We start from the raw sequence: 14,718 nt of genomic DNA, 5'->3' as shown, positions 1-14,718 counted from the left end.
ATAAAATAAAATTTTATATTATATTATTATGATATTATACCAATTATTTTTTATATAATATGATAGTCAGTGTATTATAAATATTGCAAACTAAAATAATTTATTTCCAAAAATTGCTATATAGAATTAATTCTACAATTTTGCTAAAAATATTATAAAATAAAATTTTATATTATATTATTATAATATTATAGCAATTATTTTTTGCATAATACGATAGTCTGTGTATTATAAAAGTTGGAAGTAAATTTCTTCAAGAATTACAACCTTTAGCTTCACCATCTGGTTAATATATTATCAAATAATATTTTTAATAATATCTCGCAATTTCTCTGTCACAAGATAAGGAAATATCTGTACAAATTTTAATGCACCAAACCAAATGTCTACCATAATATGGGAACACTTGGTATTAATTTTCACACGAGGCTTCTTATCGTTCAATTAGGACATCGAGAGCCGTCTTTAATTACCGTGTCAACTAAAAATTACGGCATACCATTCTTTATTTATCATTACACCGTGGGAAACCATTTCTGCGACTGTACACTCGAATCGTTTAATTTGTGATGCACAATCGCGCCATGAATGACGCGTGTCAAATGGCCAGGTACCGAACAAGATTCTAAAAAGTGAAATCCAAGCTGACACTGTAGACGACTCGCTATTTCGTAGCACACTTGTCCCTTGTTCTTAAGATGCCTGCTCAAAATATTAATGAGATGCTGGACCAACCGAGGCTAAAGATTATCTGGCGGTTTAGAAAGTTTCTGAAGATGGCCTGTGTCAGATTAGAGGGGTACAGAGGGGTGTGTGTGTCCCTTTCCGGTTTGCACAGAAGCTACCCAAATAGCAGTAATTACAAAATAGGAAATACCTATTTAAATAACGAGATTTCTCTGTTAGAATTTTCTTCTCTTCTAATCCCTATACTTATCATTTAAGTACAGAGTAAATTTATATTTTCCTAAATTTGAGAAATCATTTAAGTCAAGTCAAATTAGAAAATTCTAAAAATTATTTGAGTTATGTTAAATTACAAAATGGAAAAAATTATTTAAGCTAAATTACAAAATTTAAATCATTATCCATGTTTAGTTAAATTACAATATTTTATTATAATTTTCTTTTATAATGTGTTAGTAATTTTTTACAGGAGGTTTGAAAGAGAATAGATGGGACGAAATATCGACAATAGAAATATTATTAAAAATATTTATAAATATTAAAGAATATTTCTGGGTTAAAAAGAATATTGAAAATTCCTTATCAAAATTTCTTCAGTATCTACGTAAATTCTATTTGGTATTATAATAAATTAAATTCGAATATTTTATTATCATAAATCGTATATAATGATTGGATTTCAAGAAGAAGAAAGTTCTTTTCAGTATTTTTGCCTATCTTTCCAAGGTAGCTTTGAAAATTAGCTTTGAAAATTAAATTTTCGAGACAATTTTGGAGCATATGTTATCAGATATTCAGGAAGACGTGCAAGCATATGTAAAATTCATAGTGAAATCGATAATGCAAAGGTAAATACACTCTGCAAGCCGTCTTATGGATTCCTTAGTGTTCAAACTGAATCGGCAATTAGGATTTCTAAATCATCACTTTCTTTGCATACTTTCCCCCTTTTTCATTTTTTAAACTTGACACATTCCATTAATCACGAAAAACACGACCTCACGTATGTACCATAAATGCTTGGCATACCTGATACGACTTTAGACATTGCTGAATTTGTACCTAGGTATTAAGTATAGGTATCCCTTCTCGAAGAGGGACGTTGCGACAACTTTGCTGCTATTTCGTCTAAAAGCAACGAAATCGTAATTTTAATCCAATATAAAGAAGAATACTGCGAACGAACAGTAAGTTTATTCACATGACCAAAATACTCGGTGCATTGTGAACAAGTGGTACATATAACTTCATTCACAGGATTATTTTCAGGACAACGCTTTGTACATCTCGTATTATAGATATTCTTCCTAGATTACAATCTGCATGCATTTCATTTCGCAGATTTTTCTAGATTACATCCGAGATAGCCGTTCCGTTACAAAACAGCAGTTTGATCTGTTAACCGCAGAAGATAAAATCGATCTTTCTAGCAAAATTCTCTGAATGAAAACTCTTAACAATGGAACTACGATTCCAATTTTATTGCTTCTCAATTACTGCTGCATAATTATTTTTAGTAAAATCGGTGTAATTATACAGACCTATTTATCCACAAATTTCCATTTCCAGATGCTCAGAATAATATTAAAAATTGACTCGTACCAACATTTCTCCACTCAACGAAAAATTAAGCGACACTGAATAACATTATACACACACATAGATAAATATTAACACTCTAAATCATTACTACAGAAAGTACCATGTTATCGACATTAGGTTACTCCAATCCCTCTCATCGTCAAAGATTAAAAGAAAAAAGAAATCTTACACGTGATTACTTTAATTCGTTATATACATTTCCGACTTACAATTAAAGTAGTTGCCCCTAAATTAATTACACTTAGTACTAATATCGCGAAACCGTTCAAGATTCATAGGGAGATTCGCGCCAGCATCGTCTATGCATGTGCATAAAACTCGGTCACCAGTTGCATCGCTATGACAGCGTATATGCAAACGATAATTAGAACACTCTCTGAGGATTCGCTTCTGAGTGCGAAAAGATGGCGGGAGGCGAGAAGAAAGAATATTAGCACAAAATCAGGAGTAAAATCGTTATATACAACCCACGAGAAGGGAAAGACAGTAGAACGTGATATACGATTCTTAATTCTTGGATTTCTAAGCGTAAACAATATCCTCGAATTGGAATAACTCACGAGGTTGCCTTTTCTGCGTTTATTTTCATTGACACGCCATAGACTAAACTCGATTCGGCCTGCAAGTTTTACGCGTTTCCTTTATTTTCGTTCTTGTCAATGATCGACGTTATATCAATCGCGGGATTCTAGTTACAGAGAAACGTAGAAACGTAGATCCATCCCGTCGCCATTCTTTTTTGGTCGTTTCAACCCCTTGCACTCGAGAGGGCACCACTGTTTTGACCCTAGACCTAGAACGTAGCCTTAACGTTAAATCTACATTTAAGTACACGCTACATTTAAGATGTACATTATTGCTCAGTAAATCGTGCGTTCATTCGAAAATTCTAAACTTTAGACCCAATCTTCTTGATAATACACTACAGTCATCGAGGAGTCCCACGAATTTATCATCCACTTCTTCATCACTCACCATCAGTCAGAAATTTGTCATTCCTTCTCGCCACTGGAATATTACATGCCGTACGCATTGTTTCCTCACACGTCATTAGGTACGTGTTCGTGCAGCCTCATCTGAAATGAAACTTTCCTCGGAAATGTCAAGAGATATTCATACGAGGCAATTGTGAAGCTTGATTTTTCTTTCGCCCCGCGTCCGCACTTCGCTCGTTAAACACACGGAACGTAACGAACTACCAATTACCGATTTTCTCCCGATGCACCGACGTTTTGCGACACCGTCCGTGAACAGTGGCGTTTCATTCCTGGCCCGGTAGGCATTCCTCTGCGCCAGGCAGAAATGAAAATTGCATTTCCTTTTCGGCCGTAGCCGCTTTAACAACCGGTGTGAAAGTTCGCCGCTGAGGTAACATCCACTCGGGGCACGAGGGAACTTACGACCCGAGGTGTGGTTTCAAACACGGATGATCTGTTTCTCAACCGTGGAATGGTTTCTCTCGAACAGCCACTTTGTGTCCAGACAATAACCGCGGATTCCTTTCGCACCGTGAGAGAAGAGCGAGGAGAATAGGGACAGAAGGTTTGCGAGTGGCGTGATTTTTACATCTGCAAGTTTTAACGCACAATAAATGACCGGTAGATGAAGGAATTAAATAAGAACAACATTTTAAAACTCTTTGGGGCATGCTGGGATTAAAAGGAATTAAATGCTGAGACATCCAACCTTTTAGATGCACAGTAATGCATGGTAGGACATTTTTAGTCCTCCTCGAAATATCGCAATAGCTGCATGCACATAGATTTATATTTCGTCTTATTTACGCAGTTGGTAATACCTTCGACAAATGTTATAAATGTATTCGCTCGTGTTGGCAACATTCAACATGCCAGCACAGGTTCATCAATTGTTGCAAGCGACAAGGTTTATTGCGATATTACAATCCTTTTTTCCTGGTTTTATGTTTTTACATTATGTGATTCCTTTGTTAGTAAAAATATACCAATTTTGTTTCATTTAAAAGGCAATAAAATTTCTGTGCAACATGGATCTATTTTATTACCTGAAATTCTGTGCATAGCAAAGAGTTAAAAATTGGAACACAAGGAAATGTTGAAAAATTAGTTATACCTGAGGTGTACCTGATTCCAAGAGAAGTGACCAAAATGATACTGATGAATGCGAAGTTTTTGATTAAAAATTTAAAAATCACTATTTGAACCCTGGTAGGTTTAGTGTTAGGTGTTAGGCGGTGTTTAATGCATTTGAACGCGTTTAAGCTGCCTTTAATTTTTGTAACACCTAGTAGGATATATAATATACAGTGAAAATAAGCTTCCTAAATTTTTGATAATTTTTTAATTAATATTGCAATTCTTTTGTTTAATTTATTCATATGTATGGTTAGTGATTATTGGATATACTTCTAAGGTGTGTACAATCTTCATAATTTACCAACTGGGATGTAGATATGGCCTGGACATCATGTTCTTATTATAATTTTGAAGATCAATTTTTAAATACATATTCCAGACTGATAAGAATCTGTTATTTAATTTAGATACATGTTTAGTGATAATTAGGGCAAATAATAGCCTTAGGTTCCATTATATTGTGGTGTCATGAAGAACCAGCTTCTGAAAACATACCTTTGATGATTTCTAATTTTGAAGAATAAAAAGAGGTTAATTAAGGCATTAATTATTGGTCAGATCTTAACTGTCTTATTCATAGTTTCTTGGAGCACCTTCGCTTTTTCTCTAATGCATATTCATAACCTGTGTTTCTTGTGTATGTATAAGTTAAGTGGCGTCTCTAGTGGTAATCAGCGTAATTATACACATTCATCGAACGAAATTCAACTAGTTACTAGAACTAGTAACTTGAAACGTTTGCTAGTGAATTCTACAATACTAACATCGATTTTGTTCAGACCAGCCTTTCGTTTTTACGGTATCCAGTCTTCCATTTTATCAAGATGTTCGCGTATCGCGTTTGTCCAGTGAGAAAACGTTTCATAACCACGACAGATCCCGTTTGTTCTGACTGAACTCGACGAAGGTAAAAGATTTTAGAGCGATAGTGGTTACTGGTCACAATATTTCGTGAAATAAGTCCTTATGTAGCACTGTTCGCCATTTGCAATGTAAATACGTGTCAGTAATAGAGGTTATGTTTGCAGTGACATATAATTCGAGTTCTTTGCGTGAAATATTTAATGTTGAAATGTCCACTCTTTAATACTAGCACATAATTTATTAATTACTCGTTATAACGATACTCAATAATTATAATTATTAAGTAATATTGCTAATAAATAATACTAGACTAGAACACTGAAGAAGAAATTTTATTTAAGTTAGTATACTGGTATACTGGCAGCCATATTGGTACCATGTGATTTTAATACTTAATGGCGTTTGCCTTCTGAAAAATATTTTATTTTTATATTATATATTTAATATTTTCTGTGTACTGTTTCTCTATTAGATAAATTCTGATTTTGAACAAAATATTATTTCTCCAGGATATTTTATAAGAGAAAATATAATTCTTATTGTACTGAAGAAATGAAACAGCTTCCATACTAATACAAAATAAATCCAGGATATAGTTACTATCCTGAATTCTCTAATTTAGAGAAAATATTTGTGATGATATTTCAACTACTCTTTACATTTACAAATAATACTGTAAACCACGCTAATGATACAAATTACCTCATTACAGAAAAAAAGCCTTGCGATCAAGTATTATCTGATATCCAATTTCTTCTAGAAATATCTGGTCAAAGGAACAGAATAATTCATTTCAATCCCATTTTGCCTTGTTTCACATTTTTTCTTTTTTCCTATTTTTCCAATAGAAATTGCCAGGCAATCTCGTACTTTTCAACCTACTTTCTACCATTAGAAAACACGGTCATCGTTCGAAGATAAAACTCCTTGTGAATAATTACACGATATTTGCCTTGGACAAGATTAAGATCGTTTATCGTTGAAACGTTTACGAACAACGTTGCATATCGTACAGATCTATAGCAAAGAAGCATTGCAAATTATCGCCTGTTTAACGAGAAGCCACGGTTGAGGGCACTGCGCAAAAATCATAGCTGGAAAAAATTGATGGCTCGCGCCAAATCAACTTCGGTGGAAAATAGAGGGAGCGATTTTACGATTAATTTCACCGAGCTGGATGAAAGTTTAGAGCTTCTAAGAAGCGTGCAAACCTCACTTCGACGCAGCTTGATAAAATCTTCTGGTACCTCTGACCCTTGCTCCCGGTACACGGTAGTTTGACATGGAACATATAATCTTGCCACAGAAAATAGCAAATTTTAATCACGTTCCATATTTTCTGTACATTACAAATCTTCCTTTCTTATCTCAAACGAAATTCTTCAACAGCTTGAATAACCACAGACTCTTTAACATTCAGCTGAGTATTGTACTTTTATTCAACTTTCTAAGTAGGTTTCTAAGCACAACTAGAAGTTTTCAAGTGCATTGCAATTTTTGAGTACAGGTATTCTTCTGAAAATAGAAAATTGAATTATTTTTCAGTATAATGAAGATAAAAAATTGAACACTAAAATATTTAGAGGTTTCTAAATGTATCATGATGTTTAATCATGAGTGTACTCACCTGAAAATAGGAAAATTAATTATTTTTATGATCATGAGGGTAGGAAATTGAACATTTATAAATACTTATAGATTTCCAAGTATAAATATTGCTATAAAATTAAAGTGCAAAGATTACTTTATAAGACAGGAAATTAGACCATGAAGCAGCGTTTACTTTACCTCAACGATCTACTTAAAAGTAAATTCGAGTAACAATGCTGCATCATCCCGTGAAACCTAAACTCTTCTCGCGTTGGAAAAACAATCGAGGATGTTCGACAACTCTTCCCATGATAATTTAGTACACACAGGGATGTTGTAACCACCCACTTCCCACCTGCTTATTAACCTTTTGTACGCAGTTATTCGTCACGCGTAATATCGTAATAAGAATTAGAAAGGAGAGGATTTTTCGAGAACGATAGCTCCGAAAATTCCGAGATTTCATGAATGAAATCGTTTCATTTCGTTCGAATAACTTTCACCAACGATGATTTACGGATATTTATATCATCGAATGGTGATCGTCCGAAGGATCGTCTCATTCTGCTCGTGGGAAATTCGAAACACCGTGATGTGGTTTGGCAAGAATCCGAAACGAGTTTCGACTGTCCTACTCTAGTTTTCTACGTACAACACCTGTCATTTCCTTATAATGGGATTAATCAGACAAATAAGACGTTAAGGCAAACCTGTGAAGAGTAATGGACGTTCTATCACTATTCGAGCAGTGATACTTCCATCGTTCCACTTATCCGAGTAATTTGCACTCGTTTCGCATAGATAGCTTATCTAGGTAATTTTGTATTTTTATTGTCTACCAAAGAGCAGGCAATTCGCATGGAAATACCAATCCATCAAGATACCAGAGTTAAGAGTCTGTCATTATTCATGGTAATACAGCTATTAAACTCACAACGAATGCTCAACCTCATTACCATTTACTACCGACTTCGTTTTCATTTCATTCCTCGCACACGTTGATTGGTATCATCGCATAACTCGGAGTTGACGACAGCAAAAAGAATCATCGGCAAGAAATTAATAGAGTGAAAAAGCGACTTAAAGGCCTGTTAACGTCTCATTGTTTTGCTCAAGGCGTGTAATATATGCGGTGAACCCTCAGACGTTTATGGAGTATCCTTCCATAATTATGTAAAAACGTAGTCACGTCTCATCTTCTTCAGGAGACGAAAGTTCTGTTGAAGTTCGGCATTTCTAAAAAGAGAAAATCATTGTGAAACGGCTGGTTGGCCTGGCAGAATTTATGCACGCACGTTGCATAAATTTACGAAGTGATCTTCGATCAATTAATAAAAGCTGGAATAAATTTACGCTTCTATCACGTTCGTATATGTACGCATGGGGAGTGACTTTCTGTTCTTTTCCACTTGTGACTCGTTATAGCGTGATGTAACCTGAATGAAATAATTTCTGGATAAATTATACGACGATCTTACTCCTTTCCTGATTAATTTTAACTTTGAAATCTGAAAAGAATATTTTACATTTAAAATATTTTTTGGTTAAAAGATTAATTTCAATAATGCAACTTAAGTTATTGAAAGTATGATCTCGGTAAAATTAAATTTCCTATTCTGCAGTGTTGTCGATGAGGGATTTATAAACTTACGAATGTACAAAATTACAGGTAACACTAGTGCTTCTATTGGCGACTGTGTCAATCACCCTGGCGAGATCTCAAGCGCTGGAGATCTCCGACAAGGGTTTGGACATGACCCAGCCACCGATCAAATTGGACAAAAATCTTCGCCGAGCTCTTCTGAAAGCCCTGACGGACTTGGAAGCCGAATCTGCGGAGCAACACAAAGAGGACACGGTTAATATCGCTCAAAGGGACACCAGCGCCTTCGAGGGTGTCGCGAAGAAGAACCTAAACGATAAACTCGACGTGCAGAAGACCACGTTCTCGTTCAAGAGTTTTCCAGGTGACGATGATCTACCAAGCGAAGACAAATTGCAGAATTCCAGTTTTGTCGATGCTGTCCGTTACGTAACTCTGAAGACTCCTGGGATGAACATCGAGAAAGCCACGCAGGAAGATGCCAGAAGCTTTCACGTGCAGAACGTGATTCTGCCCGGGAAAAATCCGGTGACCTTCGGAGCGAAAACTGAGATCAAAGTGGAACAAAGAGAAAAAACAACTCAGGCTTCTGTAAACACGTTTCCCAAGGTGGAGAGTGTGACACTGAGGCCAGTCATGGAGGTCTCCGAGAGTCTCGCCGGAAGTGCTACCAATGGGATCGCCTCTGCTAACGCGCTGATCGCGCCAAAGCCCACTGAAATCTCCCCAACAGCTCCGGCTGAAAATAACGTAACGATAATTGATTCTAACGATTCTAAAGATAAAACAGAAGAGGTTAAAATATTCGAGGCGCCACTGGTTGCAGCGTTTACTGTTCAACAGGACGAGCAAGGTGTGCCCAAAAGCGTGGTTCCCATCTTCAGGTCGCCCAACGATGGTCAAGCATTGACTCTCCAAGAGCAGCTGGAATTTAAGCAGCAGCTTCTGGAAAAGCAGTTGGCGGAGCTCCAACATCAGCAGATCCAGCAGACTCAGTTCCTGGTGAGACAGCAGCAGCTGTATGAACAACAGCTGAGGCAGAAGCAACAGCATCAGTACTACCTCCAAGAGCAGGCCAGGATCAAACAGTTAGAGGAGCAGGCGAAACTCAAGCGCCTGGAAGAACAGAGGATTAAACAATTGGAGGAACAACGTTTCAAATTTGAAGAACAGAGACTGAATCGATTCCAACAGCAACACCCTGTACCTCAAAAACAATTCTTTTTCGAACAGAGTAATAACCTCTTGACTTTCCAGCCGCCTGTTGACACCAACGTTCATCTGCAACCTAGCGTTGCTCTAGAAGTACCAAGCGTCGCTGCGCCTCAGACTTTCCACTCAAGCTTCCAACAAGAGCAACTGCGTATACAACCATTCCGCCAACAACAGCAGCAGCAGCCGCAACATCATCATCAACAGCAGCAACAACAACAGCATCAACCATTACCTCAGATACAGCAGTCACAACAGCTGCACCAGCCGCAACAGCAACACCAACAGAGGCAACAACAGAGTTTCAGCTCCTTCTCGACCGACTTCCAGCCATCGTTGGGATCCACGACGAGATTTAATCGGCAAGAGGCCTTCAACGCGGTTGGCAATTTTGGGTTCAACGTGGACAACAAGGTTACACCTACCAGAGGAAATTTTGGCTTCAACGTGCCTCAGAGGACTCCGGCGAACTTCTACAACCCCTTCACGCAGTTCAAGCAGGCAAAACCTCCCACGCCGGCAAGGCAAATCCAACACCTCCTGTATCAGTCTGGAATAGCTGGTGACCTGAATAACGTGCCAGGCATAGGCAATCACGAGGATCTGAATATCGTTTCCAAAGTTTTGGCTCTGAACGTGGGTGCCGTACCCAATAAAAACCTGCAGTTCGCGACGAATCCGGCTGCCACGAAGACGTCCGCGTGAAGAAACGAAGCGGAGGCTGGAGACTTAGACGAGTCATGTAAATCGCTGCAGGACGATATTAGTAAGGTGAAATCGAGCTCTCACTTTTTCCCTTCTTGGTCCTCTTTAACCGCCTTCCTCGTTTCGAATCCGGCGCATCTCCTACGAATGTTTCTCTGGGGAGTGATGGAGAGATGATATTAATTCGATGTGTTCATCCTCGTGCAAATAGATGGATATTGAAGGTCCTATATTGGTTTGAATAGGGTCATTGTTATGATTAGATGCAGATGGACATGTATATATTTAAAAAAAGCATTGTAATAATGTAGAATAGAAGTTTGTTTTTTGTTCGAGGTTTTTAGCTGCGCATTGTCTATTTTTCAATAACATTACTCTTTTTATTTTTTAATTTATGAAATTGATCCGTTGTTTATCAGCGCCATCTACGAATAAAATTGAGAAAAGAATGATGTTCAAATATAGTTTTGCAAATGGATTATTTAAATGTTATAACAATAATGCACAGCAATAATTACCTTTTTCGTTAAATAGAATGGTTATACGAGTATTACTTTCGATAAGAAGCAGATCAAGGAAGGTCAATTAGCTTTAACTTATACCGCTTGACGGAAAGTATCTAAAATACTATATTCTTTATATATGTTAATGTTGCACATGCTTTATATCCATATTTTAACATAGTTCGAGTACATGAACATCTGCAGTCTAGTTATAATATTACAGAAAGTAATATATTCTATAGCATGACTGTATAAACTTCCAAAAAGAAAAGTTCTTTCTCTCCATTTATCATTGCCATTAACTTAACCAAATCTGCATGTTGCTTAAATGTCTTTGCAACTTCCACTAAATTCGCGAATGCCCTTTCACTTTGTTCTTCACCTAAATTACACATTTAATCAAAACATAACCTATCACCTGGAATCAAGGGATAAATAGACCACAAAGAAACTTTCCCAACGCATTGTGCGCACATTAACCTTAGAAATCAAGCGTAACTCTATCAACCTGTGTCTCATTTGCAATGACTAGAAAATTTCAATATCGAGCCTTTCCGTTTCAAAATTCCAACGATTAATTGTACGAATTTCTTCTACTATTTACACCTATTCACCATCTAAACAAATAAGATTAATTGTTAATAGATCGCAATTAGCGATTCAATTATCGATATCGATTCACGTAATATCGAAAATCTGAAAGGCTGCCAATTGTTCGCGCCAAGATTCGGTCAATAGGATGCATTGGGTGTATTGTAATCAACGAGTCTAGGCGCAATCTCTGGCAGTTCTCGGGTGAAATCGAATCGAAACGTTCACATAACCAGTAGCGCCGCGATCGTGTTTCAACGTGCGTGGGATCGAAATGATTCCCGAAGAAAAACGCGGCTTTCCACCTCGTCCTCGTAATAAGGAAGTCCTTAACAGGTCTTAATGATATTAATTAGAAACGGGAATATTTTGTGTCTAAGATTCACCACCGGTTGCACTAGACGACTTTAGGTTATGTAACACGCGTTCGTATTGCAACACGCAGATTCTGTATATAATCGCACAATCCTTGTTTCCTATCTTCGATTTCGCTATCTTTCTCTTCCATCTCTGTTCTTTTCTCTGTCTTTTTTCCGTGTTTCTCTCTCCCTCATTCGTCTTCTGTTATTGTACTATCAAGTTTCGCCACGATGTCCGTGAAACGTGCTCAATCGTAGAAAATCCGAGCACCGTGAAATCCTCTATGTGCGGTGGTTCGTGTCGATTCTCAAGCGATGGAAAACTGACCAGTGTGGAGATACTGTAAAGGGATTTAACGGTGTTCATAACTGGTAATAATTAAAGTTAATGTAAGACGTGCAAAGAAAAAGAGGATGGCGAATAACTTGCAGAGTACCATCTACGGTGTTTGTTATTTAAGTGTGGTGTCTGTGTGGTGGAAAATAAATGGCCAGTACTGAAATAATATTCTTTTTTCCGTTAAAAGTCATGAAAGATAAATTATACATTTTATCAGCATAAATAATTATTTTAAATTTTTCTACCTTACATTATAAAAACGCTGTAATTTTGCTGTTATTTAAAGTCAGAATATTTAAATCCAAAAAATGGTAATTGGCGATTTGTTTTCCACCAATCGCACTTAATTTATCGACTTTCCACCTAAAAGGACAGCTGATAATGAAGAAATCTATAATCACTCTGCACAACAGCCAAAGCCAAAATTTTCGTGCAATTAAATTTCTGAAGGAACATCGCGTTAAAATCTTCTGTTTTTAACAACAGTAAGGAAAAGATGTTTCTGCAACGACGAACAACAATACTGCATACAACAGATGGCATAATTTGTGTCCCGAGTAGGGCCTCACTGGTGACCAATTAGTTATCTAGATGTGTTAGGTGTACGTAACCTGTTCTGAATGTAATGAGACTGCTTGCTTTGTAACTCAGATTTGTAGCTTTCATAAAAATGAATTTCTACGATCTTTGAAGTTTATTAAAGCATTTAGGTTATATATATATATATATATATATATATATATATCTTAATCAGTCTAATCGATACACTGTAATTATGAAATAAATAATATTTTGGGTGAGTCTATCGTGTAATTAACTTCATAGCACATTTCCACGTTGTATTATTCATTAACAAATTTTTAACTGCGATAAAAGTACTGTCTCGTTATTTTTGGAATAGGTCACGTATACAGTATATCCAGTTTATACGTATATGAGTTATCATATCTCTATTACATTTTTTTTTAATTGTTATTTACAAAAAGTTCAAATTTTATTAAGATATTATTATATTTCCCTCTTTTTAAAACGAAACTGTATCTACTATTAGCCAATAATTTAGAATCACTTATTCATCGTATTTGTACTAAATAATATAAATTTTTTTTGTATATTTTTATTATTATCAAAATACGTTCAATAATCTGTTTAATGTATGTGTCTGAACAAAAATTACTATTACTGTTCTATCGGTTACGACCTTTCGTATTTTTAAAGGTTACGGGAACAATAGCGCGTACACAGTTAAGCTGGATATACTGTAGAAGGCGCTAGTTGCGGGACATCGCATCGTGTGGAATTTAACTCTTCTGAGATCAAGAGTCTCGCAAAATCGTGCATCCGGCCGCGTTTCAGGATTGAAAATACCTCGCTGACTGTAAATAAACTTTCGCCACGAGAGACGCCTCACAATGCCACCACCGGGGAAGAGTCCCAGTACGAGTGTGTGTACGTGTATGTCCTCAATTTCACAAACGTTTGGCATAGATTCGTGATTTCTCTCCAGTCTACGGATCGATGGATCTCGCGGAGATCAATGCAAATCGATATTCAGAGAATGATGAATTAATTGGCTTTTCAAATTCTTGGATGCGTTAAATTAATCATGTTTTATGACACAGAATTATTCCAATGCAGGATTCCGGTTATAATGACATACTAATAAAATTATCTTACGAAACGTTGGAATACTTTTTCCAAAACAACACGACTTACACTCGGAAGCCTCAATTTTAATAATTACACGATACTTTAAGTCTTGTAATCGAGGTCTTATAATTCTTGAAAGTTATTAAATTGCTATGCTACTTTTGTTACTACTACATCAAGTATAGTACTCGTCTGATAATTTTAGTGAAAACATAGTAAGAAAAAATTGGCACTATCAGAAAAAAATGTTGATATTGCAAAAAATTTGATTTCAAATTTTGCCGCTACAATTCTGTAATCTAACCTATGACATTGAAGTTCCATGATATTTAATTATTATGAGTTAAATTAATTCAGTGACTGTAATAAAAGTAAAATTCATTATTTGTCCTATAATTAAGAATAATGCTATAAATATGAACTATATTTTTACATAAAAGTAATCTTTTCTTTTTAATTTATATATTGAAAGTTTTGAAAATTATTGTAAGCAAAGAAAATCAAACGAAACGTGTGTGGGATGTACTTTATGCGAGAGAAATAAGAAGATGTTTAAATACTGTAAAAATACAAGTGTGTAAGTCGTTTTAAAATATATGTTAGGATTTAAACTTATGTTACAAATTAATATAACATTAGGGTATGTAGGTAATATTAGACGTAATCGACAAGTTTTGCTTGTAATTTATCTGACGCCAAACTATTAAAAACTTTTGTAAAAATGTTAATAAACTAATTCGTTTAAAAAAAATTGATATTCATTTTCTTTTATAGATATTTAATTAACTATTCAAGGGTAATGTCTCTTCTAATAGTATTATTTCTTTTACAATAATGATTTTTATAGTTTTTAATTAAATCAATTATATCTATGTCATGTATATCATTCACTTTGGAA

The 14,718-nt window shown here is 35.8% G+C and overlaps 1 protein-coding gene and 1 long non-coding RNA gene across 2 annotated transcripts; both read left to right on the top strand.

Annotated features, from left to right (window-relative positions):
• The first annotated feature begins 8,444 nt into the window (after positions 1-8,444).
• Positions 8,445-10,377, top strand: LOC108552108 (bromodomain-containing protein DDB_G0280777). Its single transcript, XM_017906513.1, has 2 exons — positions 8,445-8,453; positions 8,527-10,377. Exons 1-2 carry the CDS (start codon positions 8,445-8,447, stop codon positions 10,375-10,377), a joined length of 1,860 nt encoding a protein of 619 aa, XP_017762002.1.
• Positions 10,378-11,659: 1,282 nt separating this feature from the next.
• On the top strand, positions 11,660-13,971 carry LOC108552116 (uncharacterized). Its single transcript, XR_001890526.1, has 3 exons — positions 11,660-12,202; positions 12,541-12,741; positions 13,389-13,971. It is a non-coding gene; the product is annotated as an uncharacterized LOC108552116 (long non-coding RNA).
• The last annotated feature ends 747 nt before the right edge of the window (positions 13,972-14,718 follow it).

This window comes from Eufriesea mexicana, unplaced genomic scaffold (genome assembly GCF_001483705.2).
Source record: "Eufriesea mexicana isolate 0111107269 unplaced genomic scaffold, ASM148370v2 scaffold5531, whole genome shotgun sequence".
In the NCBI taxonomy this organism is placed as follows: Eukaryota; Metazoa; Arthropoda; class Insecta; order Hymenoptera; family Apidae; genus Eufriesea; species Eufriesea mexicana.
This window is presented reverse-complemented; position numbering and strand designations above follow the sequence as displayed.